Source organism: Coffea eugenioides, chromosome 1, assembly GCF_003713205.1.
Source record: "Coffea eugenioides isolate CCC68of chromosome 1, Ceug_1.0, whole genome shotgun sequence".
NCBI classification, from domain to species: Eukaryota; Viridiplantae; Streptophyta; class Magnoliopsida; order Gentianales; family Rubiaceae; genus Coffea; species Coffea eugenioides.
The window spans coordinates 41,255,717-41,279,804 of record NC_040035.1 but is presented as its reverse complement, the minus strand read 5'-3'; the positions used below and the strand labels follow the sequence as shown (position 1 = coordinate 41,279,804).

The following is a 24,088-nucleotide window of genomic DNA, read 5'->3' as shown; positions in this document are numbered from 1 at the left end:
AAGGGGCAATTTTGACATTTTCCTTTCAGACATTAGTTTAGATGTTTTCTGTCAGACTTTTACTTTAGTTGAAACGACGGGGAGTCAAATTGTAGGTTTCCAAACTATAGGGAGGTAAAATGAACATTAGTCAAACCACATGGGGGTTTTTGGTATTTAACCCTATTAATTTTCATACTAGCTTGCAAGTCACACCATTCGAAGCACTATATGAATACAAACCAAACCATATTCGATTGGGACCTTTCCATGATAGTGTCATACCTGCTGCAGTTAGCATGGTATAGGATAGGCTCCAAGTTATATCCCTGATCAAAGAGAATCTCGCCAAGGCTGAGAATCGCATGAAACATTTCGCCGACAGACACAGGACTGAACGAACTCTACAAGTGGGCAATTGGGTGTTCCTCAAATTGCAGCCTTATAGGCAGCAAACCGTAGCCATTAGAAAGAGACTGAAACTCACTGCTAAGTATTTTGGACCTTTCCAAGTGATTGCAAAGGTGGGAGCAATGGCCTACAAATTACTGTTACCGGAAGGAGTTTGGATTCACCCTGTATTCCATGTTTCCTTGCTAAAAAAGAAGGTGGGGAATGTTCAATCTGTTGAGCCCCCTTTACCAGCATCGGATACAGCGAGTCAATGTTTGCTTAAGCCTGAGAAAGTTCTTAAAAGGAGAGCAACCATGCGCCACTCTCAGGTCGTTGTTCAATACTTGGTGAAATGGAATCATTTACCGGAGTCAGAATCATCCTGGGAGGACAAAGACTTCATTGACAAGCAGTTTCCAGATTTCCAAGCTCGAGGACAAGCTTTGCTTAAGGGAAAGGGATTGTCAGGAACTTCACTAATAAGAAGAAAATGGTTGACATTTTATTCATAAAGATGTGCGTTTTAAGTATAAGTAGTAGAGGATGGAAACTACGTCGTTGACTTAAGTTGACAGTTAGTCCTTAATTGCAGTTCATAAGAAATAATTGCATAAATAGCCCTCCTTTTGTAACTGACGGTTGTTGGGTAAATTTGCAGAACAGACATTCTCTTTCCTTTCTCTCTCTTTTCTTCTTCTTTCTCAATTTCCGTTCTCTTTTTCTCTTTGGATTCCGGCCAATACTCCGGTGGCTAAATCTCAGAACCTGACAGATTTCATGGTTGTGTGCCGCGTTAGAAAGAACACTGAGTTCCATTTAGATGACTCACCACGAAGGAAACCTCAAGAAGGCAGACATCCATCAGCTGCAAACAACAATGCTACTGCTTCATCCGGAATTGAGCAAACTGATGCTTCTGATGTTAGGCGACTGCTGGTCAAAGGAATGTAGTAGCAGCAACAATTCGCATTCAACTGAGCAGATTGAATCTGGATTTGAATGTGATGATAAAGTACCCAACGAATTGTCTCCTTACGCGTCTTCCAGCCACCAGAAGGTATGCTGTTGCATGTTTTTTTGGCTGAGGGATGCATCTAATGATTTATACCACAATAAATGGATTGTTTGTTCTGTGTTACATATACACTACTCTCGGGTCCCTATAATATCATTGTTTAACTGGTCGAAATTTCAGTTGTTTAACTGGTCCCTATAATATAATACACTACTCTCGGGTTCCTATAATATCATTGTTTAACTGGTCGAAATTTCAGTCGGTGTCATATGCTGATAAAGCACTAGAAAAAAGAGCTATTCCATTAGCAGTATGTTTATTTTTATTTTAATTGGTGCCCAGATGCTTATTCAGTCTTCAAGACCCTTATTAGCTATCTGTGTCTCTGAGATCCAGGATTGTGACAGCATTGAAGAGGATTATTTTGCTGACATTATGAAAGATGATATCATCCAGCTAGATGATTCTGCAATCTACGCGAGTCCACAACACCTGCAAACGGTTGCACCAGAACCTGAGTCGCAGAATAAGTCTAAGCAGCCAGCCGAAGATACCCCATCCTGTAGTCTTCCTTTCCAGGGCACAGCAAATCGAAGGCTCAGATTGGGAAGGCAAAAACTTGAATACAATGAAGCTCATCCACTTAACAGGTACAGAGTCGACAAAGCTAACCTCCCTCCCAAGCTCGTCAGTCATGCGGATTTGCAGCAGCAGCCAAAATTGTTGGTTAGATTATTCTCTAACGTGGGGTCTGAGCGTTTATCCGTATTCTTCATCGCTCTCATAATCCTGGCTGCGCTCTTCTTGTATGTGCAAGTTGGATAGTTCCTGAAAAGCAATTGCAGCTCTTTCTTTGTACAAAGGAGCTCCTGTAAAATAGTCTGTATAGAAACTGGGATGCATGTACGTACATGTCCTTCAACTTTATGGAGGTAATAGATAGATCAAGAAGCTTGCATTACCATTAGAATAGATTCCTACAGCTGTCTATATAGACAAATGTACAGGGCTGTACAGAATTGTAGTAGATGTAAAACAGATAGCTCCTTTGAAAAAATATATCTTTCTTTATTAATCCCGTATTTTCCATGTGACAATGACAATTTTAGGATTGCCTCACTTTCGGATATCAAATGTGAATGTGTGGTGCACATTTCGCAGGCAACTTATGATTGCTAGTAATATCTCATGCGCTTTGTACATTTCTTATACATTTCAGTTCATTTAATCAATTATTGTAAAAACATTTTAAAATTTTGAAATCTTAGATGGGAATATTTTTTGAACTTTTTTTTGACTTCTTTTCCAGATAAATCCTATCTCATACTTTAACATACAAGTATTGATTCTCCACGAGAAATGAACATGCACATGTCGAGTTGGGAGTGACAAACAAAATTGATAAATATTAGTAAAGTAAAGACTTAAATTATAAAAATAATTTTTAGAGTGATTGTTTATATTTTCTTTTTAATTATGGAATTATTTTCTTTTTTTTTTAATTTAATTTATTATTATATATTTTTATTTTGAATACATATACATCTAATTTATCCTTTTTTCTCAAAGGAAAAAGAAATATGGCATTGAAATAGAATTAATGGTCACTTGTTTACTGGTGAAGTATATGAACAGTTTTGTTATTTGATTGGATGTGGCCAAGCTCAACCATAATCTCAATTAAAACTAAATTACTTTTTCATTTGTTTTTTTCCTTTTGTTGTTTGTCATGTCAATTTAACTTTTCTATTCTTATGATGAATTTGAATCACAATAATTGAGATGCAATGTTTGTAGAACTTGGACTATTTGCAATTTTTTTTGTTGAATTTTTTTTAGTGCAAGTGAGAGGATTCGAATATGAACTTTTCATTTACACTACCTTTTCTCATCATCCAACCCATCCCTCCCCGGCCCCTTTTTGCTCTTTATTTGATAAGGGTGTAAATAGTCCAAGGGATTTCTGTTGTGCTTTTTTTCATTTGTATGTAAAGTATATAACTTGACTCCTGATCTTCTTATAAAGATTTTTCAAGTCAATAAAGTTTTTTTCCCTTGCATGTTTTTGATTTGTGCTAAGAGCTTGTGTATTTTGGCATTAATATACGACAATCTTAAACTGTGGCTATTTAACATTTTCTCATTTGCTTTAAACAAGAAATAATTGAAAATGGAGTGTAAAGGTTGATAAATAGTTTTAAATGATAGAAATTCTCATCTTCATTACTAAATTTATTTTTTTATAACAAAATATATTACATTAACAGATTGCTGGAAATCTGCTAACACGATTGATGTATATTGTTGGCCTAATGGCAGATAAAACATGCACTAAAATAGTAGATCTGCAATTTAACAGATACAAAAGACCTGAGAAATTAAGAACAGATTTAAAAAATACCATCAATTTTAAAATGAGAAAAATGCAGTTTTGGTACCTAAACTTTGACGCACGAGCGATTTTAGTCCCCAAATTTTGGACGAAAACAAATTTGGTACCCGAACTTTCAAATTTTGAGCACATTAAGTACCCTTGACGATTTTTTTCCAAATTATTACCGGAAAAAGCCATGTGATAGTCACATGTCCGGCCGAAATGGAATTAAAAAAGGCCAAAAATGCAGTTTTGGTACCTAAACTTTGACGCACAAGCGGTTTTAATCCCCAAATTTTTGACGAAAACAAATTTGGTACTCGAACTTTCAAATTTTGAACACATTAAATACCCTTGATGATTTTTTCTCAAATTATTATCGAAAAAAGCCATATGACAGTCACGTGTCCGGCCACAATTGTATAAAAAAAGGCCCAAAAAATGTCAAATGCCATTATAATACTAAGTATTAAATTTAAGGACTAATAGCGTAATAAAGAAAAAATTCAAGGACTAAATAACATCACATGAGTCAACAAAACCCAAGAACTGATACAAATGAGCTCCAATTCCAGACAAATTTTGTGACTTGATTCTTAGATTAATGTACTGGAATTGGAGCTCATTTGTATCGGTTCTTGGGTTTTGTTGACTTATGTGATGTTATTTAGCCCTTGAATTTTTTCTTTATTACGCTATTAGTCCTTAAATTTCATACTTAGTATTATAATGGCATTTGACATTTTTTGGCCTTTTTTTAAATACAATTATGGCTTGACACGTGACTGTCATATAGATTTTTTTGGTAACAATTTGGAAAAAAATCATCAAGGGTACTTAATGTACTCAAAATTTGAAAGTTCAAGTGCCAAATTTGTTTTTGTCCAAAATTTGGGGACTAAAACCGCTCATGCGTCAAAGTTTAGGTACCAAAACTGCATTTTGACCTTTTTTTTTTTCCATTTTCGCCGGACACCTGACAGTCACATGGATGTTTCCGGTAACAATTTGGGAAAAAATCGTCAAGGGTATTTAATGTGCTCAAAATTTGAAAGTTCGGGTACCAAATTTGTTTTCGTCCAAAATTTGGGGACTAAAACTGCTCGTGCGTCAAAGTTTAGGTACCAAAACTGCATTTTTCTCTTTTAAAATCACCTCCTCATAAAATAAATCGCTGCAACCCACTCTGTGCATGTTGCAATCGTCAGATCTGCTAATCAATAGTTGTAAGTTCCAATAAATATGATGAGATCTGTCGACATAGACCCAATTTTAAAATAAATTCAGATCTGAAGTAAATTCAAATTTAAACAACAAAATAAGGAAAAATAACACAAAATCTCACTAGAAACTTCTAGGAGAACAAAAATTCTCACTAGGAACCTTAGGAGAAATAGAAATCACCCACTAAAAAAATCTAGAGGAGACTTTATCAAGAAAATAACAAAAATGAAACCTATGGGAGGGAGATCCAGGAGACCATGATGGTCTCGCTCCCAAAGAGGAAGGGATTCAGAGAAAAGGAGCAATAGACAGAAGTTGGAGAAGATGAGAAGTTGGAGAAGAGAATTACTGAAGTTATTTAATCAATTGGTAATGTTTCAATTTTCAATTGAATTACTAATATTATCGAATCAATTAGTGATGTTTCATCCATTTAATTAGTACCATAACTAAAATGAAATAACCCTAATTATTTGAGAAAAGAGTGCTTTGGGCACAGTCAAAACTAAGACAAAATTTGTTTGGATTCCACTTACCTAGACTATTCATGCTTTTATAGAGAGTGTAGATATAAACTCTGACTTTTGGCTGTGGACTTGGCTCAAAAGGTCAAATATTCTTGTCGTAATAAGACCAAAATGGGTGAAAATGACTTCAAAAACTTGCCACTTGCGGTTTGTGCTTTGATGTCTAATTGTGCGATATGGTACAACAGGGCGGGGGACCCCTCCCCCATCCCTCGCCCCGCTGCCTACAAACTCCCCACCCTGCGATGCCCTAATTTGTTATATAATTTTATTGTTGTTAAATTTTAGCAAATAATCAAATACTAAAATATCAACAAATCATCAAATTATTATTCATTGTAATTTTACAATTGAAACTTATAAAAACAATCAAACAAAAATTATTTGAATACAATCCAACATGATGAAATAAATATAACTAAAGTAGTCAAGTTTTCACTTTTGGCACAAATACAATCACTAATTCATTATTGTGCTTGTGCTTTTATTAAGAAAAAAATGTTATTGTATTAAGTGTAATTAGGGATTTAGTAAAAATGTATTAGTAAATTTAGTATAACCAATTAATAATTTGTATTAGTACACATATATAATTATTAGTATAATTAATAATATCATATATACTAATAGATATTATATAATACATATAACTAATAATATCATTATCATAAGTTTGTAACTAATTAAATTATATATTATATATATAATTATATATTTATTTTTTTAAAGAGGGTGGCGGGGCGGGGGTACACTCCCCCGCCCCCCGCCCCGTTTCTAAGCGGGGGGAAAAAAAATTCCCCCCGCCCCACCCCCTCCCAGTAGCCCCCCGCGGGGCGGGTGCCCATTGCCATCCCTAGGTACACGTGAATTTTATCTTATGGCACTTGTGAATTTTGTTCATGTACACAAACTTTGTATGGGAGTATGAGACCAGGCTTGTCAATCGGGCCTAATGAGCCGGGCTTTGATGAGCTCAAGCTCAGCTCATTTAATTTGAATCATTTTCGGGCTTCGGGCTATGAGTTTCGGGTTCGTAAATGTGAAGCTCATACTCAACTCACATAATATTCGGGTTGTGAGCCTTAATCGGGTTTAGCCCAAGCTCACTTATTACTCCTTAATTTTCTTAATATAATTACTATAACTATTAAGTTGTAAAACTAATTTAACATTTACAAGACTATAATATTAAAACTAAACATGAACAAATAATAGTTCTTAAAACGTATATAAACCAAAAAATTTTCAACAATATTTATATTTAATCCATTCAAAATGCATGAAAAATAGTAATAAAACATGCGATCATAAGCCAATACATCTTTAAAAGTTGAAACTTTTTTTATAATCTTGTGATTTAAATCCAAATATGCTTGATGATTTTTGTGTTTGTAGACCAAAAAAAAATCAACCAATATTATGCCAATACAAAAATTTACTCAACCAATAAGAAAAATTAGAGATTTAGTTATGCATTACCAATATTGGCTCTCAAGAAAGCTCATGAAAGAGTTTTTAGATGTATTTTTGTGTTTTGTAATTTATGTATATATTTAGTATTTAGTAATAATATATTTGGATATATAATTATACATAATATCAAGATATAAATATTATATATATATAGGTAATTAAAGGGCCGGGCCTATATCGGGTTTGAGCCTAATAAGGCCCAAGCTCGGCTCACATTTAATTCGGGCCTAATTTTTAGGCTCAGGCTCAGACCGGCTCACTAAATGATCGGGCTCATCGGGTTTTCTGTCGGGCCGAACGAGCCGAGCTCGGGCTGGCCCAACCCCATTGACAGTCCTATATGAGACCACCCGCTACCTTAAAATTATGCATCAAACTTCGTAAAAGAAAATGTCAAATTGCACTAACAAGTACATCAGGTTCGCTAAAAGGCTAAAAACAAATATCAATTGCACTAATCATACCTTTTCTTAATTGAAGGCGTATAAATGAATCTAATCAAATCGAACACCTTAGTGTTCAAACTTGTTCGATTAGCTTATCGAGTTTAAAATTTTATTCAAACTCGTCTTATTTATTAGCTGTATCGAATTTGAACAACCTCTTATATTGCGTTTGAATGTTATCAAACATAAAATACTGTTCAATTTTAATTTGACTAGTTGATGAACCAAACTCAAACAATCTTTTATCAAGACAAGTCAATTCGAGTATCGAGTAATTGGATTCACTTTTCAGTCTAATTTGTTTCTTTCTTCTTCGTGTTTTCCTCGCATCAGCAGCCCACAGACACTGACCAGATCGGCAAAGGCATTAAGGAACAAGTTAAATTAGCCTAACATCATGTTCATTTGGCGTAGACTAAGACATTTTTATTTGACTAGAAAAAAGTAAATGCATTGCACGTCATAGTAAAGTTTAACACAGACTTGTATTTATTCGGTTAATATAAATTGATTTACTTAACAAACTAATTTTGTTTTGAAAAAAAAAACTAGTTTTGAGAAATAGTTTTTTATTTTTTTAGCAAAGGAAAAACAAACTGTCCTAGAAATCTTTACTAACACAATGCACAAGTGGAGAAGTCATCTTAATTGGATACAAATTTAATTGAACCTAACGCAAAATTCTAGCTTTGAATTACAATTAGATTTGTATTCCTTTGTTATTATAGAGTAATATTGAACCACTTTAGAATTAAACAACTATTTGTTCACATAGTATTTTTCTTTTTCAACCACTTAATCTAGTGCATCAACTTGTCTAGAATTAAAAACTATCTATTCACTTAGTATTTCATTTTCTTCAAAAGAAAATCTTTCCCTAGGATCTCCTTCTCCTTCAAGACTTCTACTTTACAACATATATTCAGAGACACACTCACAATGTCATAATTTATTCTCACGAATTTCCACTCCCTTATTCAATTTCTATCAATATCTAGAACCCATAAAAAAGAAACTCTTTATGGAACTTTTTCCCCTTTTTTTGACCCTTTTCACTTGAGAAACTAAATCTGTTGAGTTAAAATTTGTACATCAGCTTCAGTAAAAGCATGTCAATTGCATTAATCATACTTCAACTCAGTTGTACCTTCCCTCTTCGTGTTTTCCTCTGCAGCTCAGAGAAACTGGCCAGATTGGAAAAGGCTGCTTTTTTTTTTTTTAAAGGAGCCTAAAGAGGCTTGTATTAGGGCTAGTGAATATACAGACCCAACTAGATCAAGAAAATGTTATGACACTATCTTTAGATTTTTTTTACTTCAAGTGAGGTTTGAACCCCCTCACTTACAACCCAAAGAAGGACAAGTTAAATTTGTATACGTTCATGTTCATGTTCATTTGGCATAGACTAAAAACGTGTTTGATTTGATTTCATTCGACTAAAGGGAATGTAGGAAAACTATGAATGACATATCCACAGTCAATTCAGTACCATTAATTTTATCCCCTGTCCATTAAAGAAACATCATTTATCAACCATTTGACCACTTCTAGCTGGATCGATGAATTATTCTCTTCTTCGCGTTGGATCATGGAACTAGGGGTTTGGGAAGAATCGGGTTTAGATGTTAAAAAATAGGAGGTTAATGCTGTAAATTAGTTATATACACTAACAATCGAGACATTAATGGTCCTTAAATGTATGTATACGCTGGTGTTATCGTCAGTGCTTACGAAATTAACTTATAAAGAAAAGGCTCAAAGCAGACTAATTCAAACTCTCCAACACAGAAGAAAAGAGGGAAAAAAAGAAACCAAAAGTGGAAAGTAAGAGTCAATTGGCTTGCAGCACATCAAGGCAAAAGGGTACGGGTTCATTCCCCCCTGGATTTTTGGTTTGTATGTACTTGCTGTGTTGTTGTTCAGGGTGCCGTGGCTCAAAACCGAAAAGAAGCGGAATGAACACCAGATTTCTACGAATTCAATCACAACTTCAAACTGTTACCTCTTGAACCTGGAAAACGGAAAAGAAAAAAAAAATCGATCCAGGTCCAATTTGTACATTTACATTCATCTTTCTGTTGAAGATTTGAAAATGAACACATCTAGCACGCTTATAAATTGATTAAGCCTTTTGCTGTCCAATCCATAACCACTTATAGTACTTGATTTAGACCACTTCTTTGTCATCTCCTGACTACTTACTTACCTGTTGCAATTGTTTTGTGACTATATAAGCCTCATCATCATGGCTCATATGGGAATTACTAGTACTACATAGACAAACACTGACATTAGTACCATGGCAAACATGGCAATCGCCTCAAATATTATGAAAAGGTAAGCACTTACAAATCATTACTAGTAATTGAATTTGATCATCTTTGTAAAGTTTTACTTATAATCAATCCAACATGAATTTCTTCTTTCTGTTTCCTGTAATATTTTCTGGGCTTTTAAAGATATTTGCAAATAGTGACATGTATTTCTTGCTCTAGGCTTCAAGGCAAGGTTGCACTGATAACTGGTGGTGCTAGCGGTATTGGCGAGTCCACCGCTAGACTTTTTGTCAAACATGGAGCGAAAATAGTCATTGCTGACATTCAAGATGATTTGGCCAAGAAAGTATGCCAAGATTTGGATCCTTCATCAGCTTCACATGTTCACTGTGATACAACTCAAGAATCTGATATAGAAAATGCAGTGAACACTACAGTTTCTAAGTATGGGAAGCTAGACATCATGTTCAACAATGCTGGTATAGCGGGATCAGGCACATCCAACATTCTTGACGACAAAAAATCTGATTTTGAACGCGTAATCAGCGTAAACCTTGTAGGTGTATTTTTAGGCGCAAAACATGCTGCAAGAGTGATGATTCATAATCGCTGTGGCAGTATAATAAATACAGCAAGTGTATGTTCTACCCTAGGCGGAGGTGCTCCTCATGCTTACGTGAGTTCAAAGCATGCTGTGGTAGGCCTAACAAGAAATACTGCTATTGATCTCGGACGATATGGCATTCGCGTGAACTGTCTGTCGCCCTACTATGTTCCCACGCCTTTGGCGGCGGATGTCGTCGAAAGAATCTATGGTGGAGTTTCTAAAGTATATAAGTTTCTGGATGGTGCGGAACTGAAGGCAGAAGATGTAGCTGATGCAGCTCTTTACTTGGCAAGTGATGACTCCAAATATGTCAGTGGGCACAACCTTGTGGTTGATGGAGGCTACAGTATTGTTAATTCAGCTATGTGTATGTATGAGAACTCACAAAAATGAGGAGTTTTCATTATTTTGCAGAATGGATGCAGAGAATGATCTAAGAATCTTTTATCTATGCAAAAGTCTGAAATATGTACTTCTGAATTTCTCATGAACCACTGAAGAATTTCCAGTCACGATATTCGATTAGTCAAAGATGTAACTAGATTGAGAAAAAAAATCTATGTTCAGAAGCAATATGCTCTGTACTTTCACAAGTGAAGAAGAAGGAAATTTCTAGTTTTATTACAAAGATATCCTCTCTGATTTGACCTTAAATCTGTTTTCTCATCTTTAAACCTGCTCTATGGGCCCGATATTTGCACCTCCGGAGCTTGATGATTCATTCAGCGTGAGATTAAAAGTTAGTCCAGAACCCCTGCCAATGTTTGATTTGCAACAAATTCTCATTCCATTGGTTGCGAATGGTTCCTTTACCGAGTCTTGAAAACGTGACTTTGTTTGATGTCTATTTCCATTCTTATTGGCAACAAAGCAAATCATAGATTGGCTGAAATCTGAAACTAATGTAAGATGTGGTGCATATTTTAAGTAGATGTGTTGACTCGTCCAAACCCGCCCATCAATAACCCGTCCACCCATTAATTTTGAGTAGGTCTAAATGGGTACCCAATTAAACCCATTTAATTGATGAACAGTGGGTTGATTCGCCTCACTCATTTATACCCATTTAAAATAATTATACATTTAAACTCAATTTTTAGTGAGTGTTAAACAAATAAATTTGATTACTGAGAAAGTATTTGAATTTGTTGTTCTCCAATTAGTTTAGCTTTGGCCGTCCAATCAATAATCACTTTGGGGCTTGATTTAGACCCTACTTCTTTACCATCTTGAGACCATTTACATAATTCTTGCAATTATTTTGCAACTATATATATAAGCCTCGTCATGGCTCACATGAGAACTAGTAGTACTACTCCATAGACAGCACTAGCATTAGTGCCATGGCTGGCATGTCAATGGCCTCAAATATTTTGAGAAGGTAAAGCACTTACCCATCGTTTAAATAGTGATTGCATCTGATCATCTTTGCTAAGTTTAGTTACAACCAATTCAACATGAAATTTCTTCTGCTCTCTGTTTTCTGTAATATTTTCTGGGGTTAGATATCTGCATATAGTGATAAAACTTGTATTTCTTGCTCCAGGCTTGAAGACAAGGTTGGTTTGGTCACTGGTGCAGCTAGTGGAATTGGCAAGTCCGCTGCTAGACTTTTTGCTAAACATGGAGCAGCAGTAGTCCTTGCTGACATTCGAGGTGATTTGGCTGATAAAAGTATGCCAAGATTTGGATCCTTCTTCAACTTCATTTATTCATTGTGATGTAACTCAAGAATCTGATATACATCTCTTACTAACCAACAACCAAACAAACCATCGACAACAAAGAAACAATAAATAAAAAGCTAACCTAGCAAAAGCCACCAAACACTCTTTAGACCAATTCTATTCTTTGCCAACTCTTCACAACAATTCAACTATCCAAAAAAAAAAAAAGTGATAGTTAAATACTACAAATTCTAGGTAATTGAGTGCTAGATTTGAGTCTTAGATTGTATTTATAGCAAAATAAAGAAATAGAGAGCTTAGAAAATTTTGCAAGAAATTTATTTTTGGGCCCATTCTTAAGGTTCAACACTCATGATTAGTGGAAATTTACACGTAGCTGTTTACTCTAGATTTGTCTGCCATGAGGAATGTGGGCTCATAATAAAGTCAGGTTCGACTATAATTGGCACAAAGAGAACTTTGGTGTTTCACACTGGTAGGGCACCAAAAGGACAAAGGACCGAATGGATAATGCACGAATATTGCATGAGTGGAAAGTCACAGGTTAAATGGTGCTTTTTATGTAGCATTTTTTCCTGATTGCCTTAGTTATTAAGTACCTTTTATAGGATGAAGCACCTTAAATATTATATGGGTTTCTTCTTTCTTGGTGCAGGATTTTGTCAGAAAACTTCACTAATCTACCTATATTGTAAAAGCACGAATGAGTTTTGGCAAAAGAGTGGTCGTCTGCTGATGTGTCAAACTGTCATTGGTTAAAATGTGGCCGTCCTCCTCATGCCAAAATCACGTGCCCAACTAGAGAAATATTGGAGGGTTTTCTTTCTTTCTGACGTATTCTGCCGAGGATGGGACTAGCGCATGGCTCGATACATCACAATTTAGAAGGGTTCTCTTTCTCCCTTGTTCATCGCTGTTCTCCTCTCTCTCTTTCGTCTGATTGGGTTTTAGTCCCTTGGTTTACCCCTCCGATTTTTCATTTACACGAACTCTCTTTTCTATATGTGTTTGTTCTTTATCCACTGGATCCAATCTAAGACGTTCAGTAGCAAAGAATATCACATCAATTGAAGGTTGGTTAGTGGCTCGAGGATTACTACCATCAAATTCTTATCTTTTTCCTCCTCTGATTTCTGTACGATTGGGACTAGGGCTTGGTAAACACTCTCCGTCCCTATCACTTACTTTCTTCTCTTATCAAACTCACCAGTGGACCAACATTTCTTCCATACCTCTCCGATTTTCTCCGTATTGTTTTCTCTAAAAATTAAGGTCAACAACAGCCACAGATGACCTTCAATTTTCTGGCTTTTGTTTCTGATCTTTTTAGATGAGATGAGCTACAAATAACTTGTAGATTTACTCAACTTTTCTCTGTTCTTCCAATGGTCTTTATTTGCTTAATAATTAATAAAGCTTGGTTTAATATCTCTGTTACTCAATTATTTTCTTAGCGATAAGAACTTTAATCTTCTAATCTTTATATCTTAAGATTTTTTTTTATTTTATGTCTCTTATGTTTTATTTATCCAATTTCCTCATTTTTATAGTATTATCTTTGCAGGAAAAAGATGAAAACTTTTATGGGATGCAAAGGCAAGTACTTGTGGATATATTCCATCCTTTTCTGTCCTCCAAAGGTCTGTTCTGCTTTATTTATCTATTGATTTATTTGTTTATTTATTTTTTGCCAATAAAAACTTTGTCCTTTTAATTTCGGTCTCTACTCTCAAATCACTTGAAGTTTTTATTTTGTCTTTTAGTTTATTGGATTATACTATTATTTTTATAGAAAGGAAGATGAATTTATTAGGTTTTAGCTAAAAAATAGGCATGAACATCAATGTTTTCCTCTGTAAACGTTTTTTTGGTGCCGTTTGACAGAAAGTATGAGTTATAGTGGTTTCTTAAAGTATTCTAGAAGCATTTAATTTCTAAAACACCTATGCATTCTAGAGCCCTTATTATAGAAACACTGATTGCTTCTTTTCTTGGCGCATATTCATCTGTGATTTTTCTCGTCTTTTTACTTCGTTTATACTCTCATATTACAATTTGCATATTTACAGAGTAAGGAAGAAAAGGAAGAACAACCTCTGTGGTAAGAAACTTTATAGGCCACAAGTTTTTTGCTCTGGTTTGTTTTCCTTTTCAATTTGTGACCTTTCCCTCTTTCCCTCTATGACAGAGGTTTCTGGAGGATGGCAAAAAATTGTGGTAAAACTCCTGCTCCTATTTTTTTCACGGTACTTTGGGCCTTTTTTTTTTAGATTTTAATATTCTTCTTTTAAATACTAGCTTTGAGTGAATCCTTTTACCTGTCAAAATGAAATCTGCCAAAATTATATCAAGTGCATCTGTTAAATCAGAAGTTAGATGATAAATAACATTAACTAATATGGAACAAAAGGGTCAAGGTTAAGACTTTTCACTTTCACTTTTGCAGAGAAGTTTAAAGATTTTCCGAAGAAACCTCTAAGCTGGTTTAGGAATCATTTTTTGCTCAGTTAAAAGTTGAATCCTTTTGTTCTTTTCTTGTTTTTTCACTGAATATAGGACCTGGTCTTCATGCAATTTCTGTCTCTGCATCTTTTAGGACAAGTCAATATTTCTAAAGTAGTATATGTTTGAGAGTAAGATGAGAGAGATGATTGTCTACACAACTGAAGGTACTTTGCCATTGCAGTTTCTCAGGGATAAATTTTTCCCCATCAGATTTTTATCTCTGACCTTTTCTTTCTTCTTTTTCTGGTATCCACTACAGGAAGAAGCAATCTTTATTTGTGGTCCAGGAATAAACAAATGGTGAAGATAGCCTTTAAGTAGGTGTTTGTTCACCTTTTATTGTTGTTTTTCCTTTTTTGGGTTTTAATGATAGTATAAGTTCTAATTAATTGAGTTTCTGTTTAATTGATAGGTGAGAATATCTTAAACTAGGTGACTTGGCTGTGCAGATATTATGCACATCTGTATTTGGAACTCCATAGCATGTCAGGTTCCTTATTTGGCTATCTAGATAGACTATTTTGAAGTGTGAAAATGTCATTTTCTTTTGATGGGCTTTTAATAACGAATCATTAGTTTCTTTTCATTGATTAATTTTATAGATTGATTAGACTTTTGTTGTTAAGAGTAAGTTTTACTTGGTAATTAATTTGTATATTTCATCTTTAACCTTTTGGGTTCATTTCTTGAACTTCAATATTTATAGGTATAAACTTATTGAAAAAAGGATTAGAGGCATTGGCAGTATGAGGAGGGACGTAAAAGAAAAGAAGAAAGGTGTGCGAAAAAGTGCAAGTTGAAATACTGATACTGAAATCATTATGGTCATTACTGTAATGATTAAAATGTTAAGAAAAAGCTAGAGATTGAGTTTCAAGAAAGACCCTTGGGTTACTTGGCGCTAAGATAGGCATTGGTCATTTAAGTTTCCTATTCTTCGGGAAATTCACTATTATTTGACCATTTCAATATTCTTTTACCATACTAGAGCTACTGTGTTTGGTTGACTGTATTATTGATAGCTATTTAATGTAACTTGTCTTTACCCCTCACAGCTAAAATGGATTGATGAGAATTTCCTGAGCTATGACTTTGAGTTCAACATTTTGCTGACTTGCTAAATTTGTTAAGAGAATTTTCTTCACTTTCCTTGGAATATGTTTCTGTTGTTCTATGTGTAGGTTATTAGTCAAGATATGGAGATTAAAGGACCTCATTTAAAACATCTGACACTTCTTTAGGCTTTGTTGTTCTAGGCCCAATCAGATATCTTTATACTTACTGTTATTTGATTGTGTGGCTTGAGTTCAAATTAAGTAAATTATTTGAGAGAATGCTTAATGATTTGTTTGGCTTAGCAATGAGTCAAAGCCCGAAGAGTGAAAGAACTCTTGCCGTTTCCCTTGCATTATCATGATTGAAGTGTCAAGCATCCCTAGAATCAAGATTGGAATTATTTCTATGTCTGTCCTGCATGGATCTATAGTGATTATTTATTAGCCTCATTTTTGGATACATATTATTGTAGACATTATGTACCTTTTACATTTTAACTAAGAGGTTTTGTTTGCAAAGATAGTGAACAACTTTTGTTTCAATGCATCATATTGTGTATATTGGACCTATTATGTACTTCCTAATTTTGTCCAATTACGGTGTGTTGTATTCTTAATGACACTGAATTGCCAAATAATTCAACATCTGTCATCACAACAATTTGGAAGTTAGATGGCCAGAATTGGGCAATTTGCATGCTTTCACCGTTTTCTTGCTACCTTTTTCCGTATAATCAGTAATTAATCAGTAATTAATTTCATATAAATGGCCTGTTATGGCATGAAACTCAAGTGCGCCAAGAATTCCACCTTTCTATTTGTCAACTGGTTATTTCATTCTCCCAACAATAAACTTCGATTAGGGAACGTTTCCATTGACTGTGAAGATAGATTGTTGGACAGAGGATCCTTTTTCAAAAATATGAACCCCCTTCATTCTCAGTGTATACCTACTTCATACCATGTATTACACTTCCATTCTCCTGACCAGAGTTGTTGCGTTAGTTGTTCCGATGTTCATGTTACATGCAAAGAATTGGATAAACAATATAGAAACGATTGAACCACATCAAAATTAATGCTCATTGTAAATTTAAAACCACCACAGCTAATCAATGTTCCACAAAATAATAGAAAAAATTAATAGTGTTTAGTCATTGTTTAATATTTTTGAATCTCCCATTTACTTCTCCCAACACTTCATCCCATTTCTACATGAAGCAAAATCATACTGATGAGCTTTAATTTTATTCGCCTCAATTATTTTTTTTTTGATCTTTTTCTTGACACCATGTTAGATGCAAACCTTCATTTACTCGCATTTTCTTACAACATTGCTTATTTAAAAGCTTAATCATTTTATAACCAAATAACTTAAATGCAATGAATACGATTTATGATATCTCCACTTAAAATCTGGGCATTTTCTGGGCAACATGAAATTAATACCGCGCATCGCGCGGTGATCCCCTCCTAGTAAGAAGAAAAGGGTTGACGCTTTATTCATAAAGATGTGCGTTTTGATTAGAAGTAGTAGAGGATGGAAACTACGTCGTTGGACTTAAGTTGAGTTAGTCCTTAATTGTAGTTCGTTGGAAATAATTGCATAAATAGCCCTCGTTTTGTAATTGAAGGTTGTTGGGTAAATTGGCAAAACAGACATTCTCTTCCCTTTCTCTATCTTTTCTGTTATTCTCTATCTTTTCTTCTTCTTTCTCAATTTTCGTTCTCTTTTTCTCTTTGGATTTCGGCCAATACTCCAGTGGCTAAATCTCAGAACCTGACATTTGGTATCAGAGCTGCCGATCCTTGACTACTGAGATATTGCCATAGCAGAAAATACTAGATATCGATCACTGGAAAACCAACTTAAGAAATAGGATAGCAGACTACAAGAAATAGCAGAGACCATGGCCGCAATTCAGGCTTCGGGACAGAACGAGTTGCAGGAAAAACTCCACGACGAAATGGAGCACAATAACTCCAGATTGGAGGCAATAGTAGGGAATCTGGATAAGAAATTCAGCAAGATGGAGCAAAAGTTCAACGCACTGTTGAAGGTGATGATGAAGGAGAAAGGACTTCAGGACAGTGACGGAGAGGCTCCAGAACCAACCCCGCCCGCACATCTGAAACGGATGACTCCAAATGAGTTGGCAGGTCACCCACATGAAACCAGAGGTAAAATGTTTGTACCTAATTTGCCAAGATTGAAGTTACCTATGTTTTCTTCTGGTAACCCTAGAGAATGGCTGAGAAAATATCAAAAGTATTTCTTGAACTATCAAATACTCGTGAACCAGAAGATAGATTTGGTTGAAATATTTTTGGAGGGAAAAGCTGATAATTGGTTCCAAGGGGTGAAAGCAGCCAGGCCTGGGTTATTTTGGTAAGAATTTAGTAAACTGTTGTGCGAAAGGTTTTCTGGAAAAGGTTCACTTGACATAGTAGAAGAGTTTAATAAATTGCAACAAAAAAGGGACAGTCGATGAATATGAGGAAAAATTTGAAGAACTAAAAACATTAATGCTGACTAGGAATCCCAGACTAGATGAGTCATATTCCGTTTCCAGTTTTATTAGTGGCTTGAAGGATGAAATCAAACTTATGGTGAAGATGTTCAAACAACAATCCCTACCAAAGGCCTTTGAAGTGGCTAAATTACAAGAATATGCCTTGGAAATTCAGTCTAAACAATCGAAACCATCTGGAAAGGTTGCAGTAGAACCTAAATTTGGGATGTATAAGAATCATGCCAATGGTCCGAGCCATTCTAATTCATACAAGCTTCTTGCAATTGCCCTTAATACCAAGAAAACTGAGTATGTACATAAGAAGATTGGGAGAATCTCAGCTGAAGAATTGCAGTACAGACGTAAACATAATCTGTGCTACAGGTGTGGGGAGAGGTTTGGAATAGGGCATCAGCATGAATCAGGGAATTTGAACTGTTTAGGTATTGAGGAGGAGGAAGAGGCTAACTTTGAGAATGTAGTGGGGGAGCAAGATGAACACACAGGCAGAGTAAGTGAACTTGCAGAGGTGTCTTTGAATGCTTTGTCTGGTGCCATAAAGAGGAAGTCAATTTTGTTGATGGGTAATATGGAAGGCTTACCAATTAAGATCCTAGCTGACATAGGGAGCTCTGATAGCTTCATTCATCACAGGCTTATCAATCTGCTGCATTTGCCCTATCAATATGTAAGTCCCTTCATTGTGACCTTGGCAGATGGAACGGGTATAACCAGTGGAGCAATTTGTCCTAAGGTGGCGTGGCTGATACAAGATTACCAATTCCAGTTTGATTTGAAGGTAATGGAGTTGGGAGGATGGGATATCATCCTGGGTATGGATTGGATGTATCAATTCAGTCCTATTACTTTCGACTTTCACACTCTCAGCATTGCTCTCAGTAGTAAGGGGAATTACTTCACCTTCAAGGCTTCATTAATCAGCCTGCAATGGAGCTAGTGAGAGGCAGAGATCTCAGAACTTTCATTCAGGAGAAGCAAAGAAACTGTGCAACACTGCAGGCAGAATTCAAAGAGGATCAAGAGAAGAATATTCCAGAGTCTATAGAAAGGGTACTGCAACAGCATTCACAGGTGTTTGCTACTCCAAAAGGCCTACCTCCAGAAAGGGAATTGGATCACCAGATTATCCTTAAACTAGGAGCTGAACCCTTTAAACTCAAACCATACAGGTACCCTCACTCCCATAAAGCAGAAATTGAGAAACAGGTTGATGAGATGCTCACCAATGGGATCATTATACACAGTACAAGTCCCTTTGCCTCACCTGTATTGTTGGTTAAGAAGAAAGATAATTCTTGGAGGTTATGTATAGACTATAGAAAACTGAATGAGCTGACTGTTAAAGATAGGCTTCCCATCCCAAATATTGATGAATTACTAGATGAATTGCATGGCACAAAGTATATGTCCAAACTAGACCTCAGGGTTGGTTACCATCAACTGAGGGTTAAAATAGTAGACACTTACAAGACTGCCTTTCAAACACATCATGGCATTTTGAATTTCTGGTAATGCCATTTGGGCTGACAAATTCACCAGCTACCTTTCAAGCCTTGATGAATAGAATATTTCAGCCATTTTTGAGGAAGTTTGTATTGGTTTTTTTTTATGACATCCTAGTTTACAGCTCCACCTTAGAGTTTCATGCATAACATTTACAAATTGTACTCAGAATTTTGGCTGATAACCAACTATACTGCAAGAGATCCAAATGCTCATTTGCTAAAACATCCATAGAGTACCTGGGGCATGTGATCTCTGATGTTGGGGTAAGCATGGACTTAGCCAAAGTAGAATGCATAAGGACTTGGCCTACCCCTAGCACAGTCAAGGAATTGAGGGGTTTTTTGGGGTTCACTGGGTATTACAGAAGGTTCATTAAGGGGTATGGGATGATCTGTAAGCCTCTAACTTAGCTACTCAAGAAGAAGAGTTTTATATAGAACTACAATGCTCAGGTAGCTTTTAAAGACCTCAAAAAAGCTATGACTACAACACCAGTGCTAAGCATGCCAGATTTTGATCTTCCTTTTGTAATAGAAACAGATGCTTGTGAAGTAGGTATTAGAGCAGTACTGATGCAGCAAGGACACCCTATAGCATTCCTTAGCAACGCTTTGTCAAATCAGAACCTAGGATTATTTGTGTATGAAAATGAGTTATTTGCCCTGGTGCTAGCTGTAACTAAATGGAAGCATTACCTGGTTGGCCATCTCTTTGTCATTAGGGCTTACACATCCACTGCAACACAAGTGGCTCACCAAATTGTTGGGGCTAGACTATGAGATACAGTACAAGAAAGGATCAGACAATGGAGCAGTTGATGTCCTATCTAGAAGAAAGGTAGAAGAAATCAGTGATAGCAATGCAGCAACACACCACATGTGTGCCATTTCCACAGTACAACCAGCTTGGATGCAGGAGCTTATTGAGAGCTATAATGGGGATGTAGAAGCCCAATAGAAAATAGCTCAGCTACTGTTGGACCCTAATGAAGACTTAGATTATCACTTGGATAAGGGGATGCTTAAATTCAAAGAAAGACTGTACGAAGGGTCTGCTAACAATATTAGAAACAACCTGATCAAAACCTTGCATGGCTCAGCAGTGGGAGGACATTCTGGACAGAGGGGATGTTTACACAGGATACAGACTCTATTCTATTGGCTTGGAATTAAATAGGATGTCATTTAGTTTGTACGATCATGTGATGTTTGTCAAAGGAGCAAACATGAAAATGTTCCTTACCCTGGACTTTTACAACCTATTCCAATACCTCAACAGGCTTGGTCGCATATATCTATGGATTTCATTGAGCAACTTCCCTTATCTCATTGTTTTGGCACTATTTTGGTGGTGGTAGATCGATTAACCAAGTTTAGTCATTTTATAAGACTCACACATCTATATACTGCACAGCAGATAGCTCAGGTTTTCCTTAACAATGTGTATAAACTACATGGTCTGTCAGAATCAATAATTTCTGACAGAGACAAAATTTTCATTAGCAGATTTCGGCAAGAACTATTCAATTTGTTAGGAATAGGCCTGCACTACAGTTCTTCCTACCACCCTCAGTCTGATGGTCAGAGTGAGAAAGTAAATCAATGCCTGGAGAATTACCTCATATGCATGTGCAGTGAGCATCCCTCTCATTGGAGTAGCTGGTTGCCTACAGCTGAGCTCTGGTATAATATTAAAGGGTTAAATACTAAAAAACCCCCTGTGGTTTGCCTAATGTTCACTTTACCTCCCTATGGTTTGGAAATCTACAATTTGACTCCATGTCGTTTCAACTAAAGTGTATTTAACGGAATTTCTGTTAGATTTTCACTTTAGGTGAAACGACAGGGAGTTAAATTGTATATTTTCAAACCATAGGGAGGTAAAGTGTGCATTTGACAAACCACAGGGGGGTTTTTGGTACTTAACCCAAAACCCTTATAAAGGGGCAATTTTGACATTTTCCTTTCAGACATTAGTTTAGATGTTTTCTGTCAGACTTTTACTTTAGTTGAAACGACGGGGAGTCAAATTGTAGGTTTCCAAACTATAGGGAGGTAAAATGAACATTAGTCAAACCACATGGGGGTTTTTGGTATTTAACCCTATTAATTTTCATACTAGCTTGCAAGTCACACCATTCGAAGCACTATATGAATACAAACCAAACCATATTCGATTGGGACCTTTCCATGATAGTGTCATACCTGCTGCAGTTAGCATGGTATAGGATAGGCTCCAAGTTATATCCCTGATCAAAGAGAATCTCGCCAAGGCTGAGAATCGCATGAAACATTTCGCCGACAGACACAGGACTGAACGAACTCTACAAGTGGGCAATTGGGTGTTCCTCAAATTGCAGCCTTATAGGCAGCAAACCGTAGCCATTAGAAAGAGACTGAAACTCACTGCTAAGTATTTTGGACCTTTCCAAGTGATTGCAAAGGTGGGAGCAATGGCCTACAAATTACTGTTACCGGAAGGAGTTTGGATTCACCCTGTATTCCATGTTTCCTTGCTAAAAAAGAAGGTGGGGAATGTTCAATCTGTTGAGCCCCCTTTACCAGCATCGGATACAGCGAGTCAATGTTTGCTTAAGCCTGAGAAAGTTCTTAAAAGGAGAGCAACCATGCGCCACTCTCAGGTCGTTGTTCAATACTTGGTGAAATGGAATCATTTACCGGAGTCAGAATCATCCTGGGAGGACAAAGACTTCATTGACAAGCAGTTTCCAGATTTCCAAGCTCGAGGACAAGCTTTGCTTAAGGGAAAGGGATTGTCAGGAACTTCACTAATAAGAAGAAAATGGTTGACATTTTATTCATAAAGATGTGCGTTTTAAGTATAAGTAGTAGAGGATGGAAACTACGTCGTTGACTTAAGTTGACAGTTAGTCCTTAATTGCAGTTCATAAGAAATAATTGCATAAATAGCCCTCCTTTTGTAACTGACGGTTGTTGGGTAAATTTGCAGAACAGACATTCTCTTTCCTTTCTCTCTCTTTTCTTCTTCTTTCTCAATTTCCGTTCTCTTTTTCTCTTTGGATTCCGGCCAATACTCCGGTGGCTAAATCTCAGAACCTGACAGATTTCATGGTTGTGTGCCGCGTTAGAAAGAACACTGAGTTCCATTTAGATGACTCACCACGAAGGAAACCTCAAGAAGGCAGACATCCATCAGCTGCAAACAACAATGCTACTGCTTCATCCGGAATTGAGCAAACTGATGCTTCTGATGTTAGGCGACTGCTGGTCAAAGGAATGTAGTAGCAGCAACAATTCGCATTCAACTGAGCAGATTGAATCTGGATTTGAATGTGATGATAAAGTACCCAACGAATTGTCTCCTTACGCGTCTTCCAGCCACCAGAAGGTATGCTGTTGCATGTTTTTTTGGCTGAGGGATGCATCTAATGATTTATACCACAATAAATGGATTGTTTGTTCTGTGTTACATATACACTACTCTCGGGTCCCTATAATATCATTGTTTAACTGGTCGAAATTTCAGTTGTTTAACTGGTCCCTATAATATAATACACTACTCTCGGGTTCCTATAATATCATTGTTTAACTGGTCGAAATTTCAGTCGGTGTCATATGCTGATAAAGCACTAGAAAAAAGAGCTATTCCATTAGCAGTATGTTTATTTTTATTTTAATTGGTGCCCAGATGCTTATTCAGTCTTCAAGACCCTTATTAGCTATCTGTGTCTCTGAGATCCAGGATTGTGACAGCATTGAAGAGGATTATTTTGCTGACATTATGAAAGATGATATCATCCAGCTAGATGATTCTGCAATCTACGCGAGTCCACAACACCTGCAAACGGTTGCACCAGAACCTGAGTCGCAGAATAAGTCTAAGCAGCCAGCCGAAGATACCCCATCCTGTAGTCTTCCTTTCCAGGGCACAGCAAATCGAAGGCTCAGATTGGGAAGGCAAAAACTTGAATACAATGAAGCTCATCCACTTAACAGGTACAGAGTCGACAAAGCTAACCTCCCTCCCAAGCTCGTCAGTCATGCGGATTTGCAGCAGCAGCCAAAATTGTTGGTTAGATTATTCTCTAACGTGGGGTCTGAGCGTTTATCCGTATTCTTCATCGCTCTCATAATCCTGGCTGCGCTCTTCTTGTATGTGCAAGTTGGATAGTTCCTGAAAAGCAATTGCAGCTCTTTCTTTGTACAAAGGAGCTCCTGTAAAATAGTCTGTATAGAAACTGGGATGCATGTACGTACATGTCCTTCAACTTTATGGAGGTAATAGATAGATCAAGAAGCTTGCATTACCATTAGAATAGATTCCTACAGCTGTCTATATAGACAAATGTACAGGGCTGTACAGAATTGTAGTAGATGTAAAACAGATAGCTCCTTTGAAAAAATATATCTTTGTTTATTAATCCCTTATTTTCCATGTGACAATGACAATTTTATGATTGCCTCACTTTCGGATATCAAATGAGAATGTGTGGTGCACATTCGCA

The 24,088-nt window shown here is 36.3% G+C and overlaps 3 protein-coding genes across 3 annotated transcripts; all 3 read left to right on the top strand.

Annotated features, from left to right (window-relative positions):
* The first annotated feature begins 1,192 nt into the window (after positions 1 to 1,192).
* On the top strand, positions 1,193 to 2,378 carry LOC113772851. Its single transcript, XM_027317342.1, has 2 exons — positions 1,193 to 1,429; positions 1,784 to 2,378. Exons 1-2 carry the CDS (start codon positions 1,193 to 1,195, stop codon positions 2,210 to 2,212), a joined length of 666 nt encoding a protein of 221 aa, XP_027173143.1. The 3' UTR covers positions 2,213 to 2,378.
* Positions 2,379 to 9,726: 7,348 nt separating this feature from the next.
* Positions 9,727 to 10,721, top strand: LOC113751823 (secoisolariciresinol dehydrogenase-like). The gene is made up of 2 exons (XM_027295977.1): positions 9,727 to 9,768; positions 9,927 to 10,721. Exons 1-2 carry the CDS (start codon positions 9,731 to 9,733, stop codon positions 10,705 to 10,707), a joined length of 819 nt encoding a protein of 272 aa, XP_027151778.1. The 5' UTR covers positions 9,727 to 9,730; the 3' UTR covers positions 10,708 to 10,721.
* Positions 10,722 to 22,734: 12,013 nt separating this feature from the next.
* On the top strand, positions 22,735 to 23,905 carry LOC113772844. The gene is made up of 2 exons (XM_027317332.1): positions 22,735 to 22,971; positions 23,326 to 23,905. The coding sequence occupies exons 1-2, from the start codon at positions 22,735 to 22,737 to the stop codon at positions 23,752 to 23,754; spliced, it is 666 nt and encodes a 221-aa protein (XP_027173133.1). The 3' UTR covers positions 23,755 to 23,905.
* The last annotated feature ends 183 nt before the right edge of the window (positions 23,906 to 24,088 follow it).

Excerpts from the sequence above, each read along its gene's own strand:
- LOC113772851 (XM_027317342.1), top strand. The coding sequence starts at position 1,193 with ATGACTCACCACGAAGGAAACCTCAAGAAGGCAGACATCCATCAGCTG. Across the intron at positions 1,430-1,783 it reads CGTCTTCCAGCCACCAGAAG|GATTGTGACAGCATTGAAGA; the intron begins GTATGCTGTTGC and ends TCTGAGATCCAG.
- LOC113751823 (XM_027295977.1), top strand. The coding sequence starts at position 9,731 with ATGGCAAACATGGCAATCGCCTCAAATATTATGAAAAG. Across the intron at positions 9,769-9,926 it reads GCCTCAAATATTATGAAAAG|GCTTCAAGGCAAGGTTGCAC; the intron begins GTAAGCACTTAC and ends TTCTTGCTCTAG.
- LOC113772844 (XM_027317332.1), top strand. The coding sequence starts at position 22,735 with ATGACTCACCACGAAGGAAACCTCAAGAAGGCAGACATCCATCAGCTG. Across the intron at positions 22,972-23,325 it reads CGTCTTCCAGCCACCAGAAG|GATTGTGACAGCATTGAAGA; the intron begins GTATGCTGTTGC and ends TCTGAGATCCAG.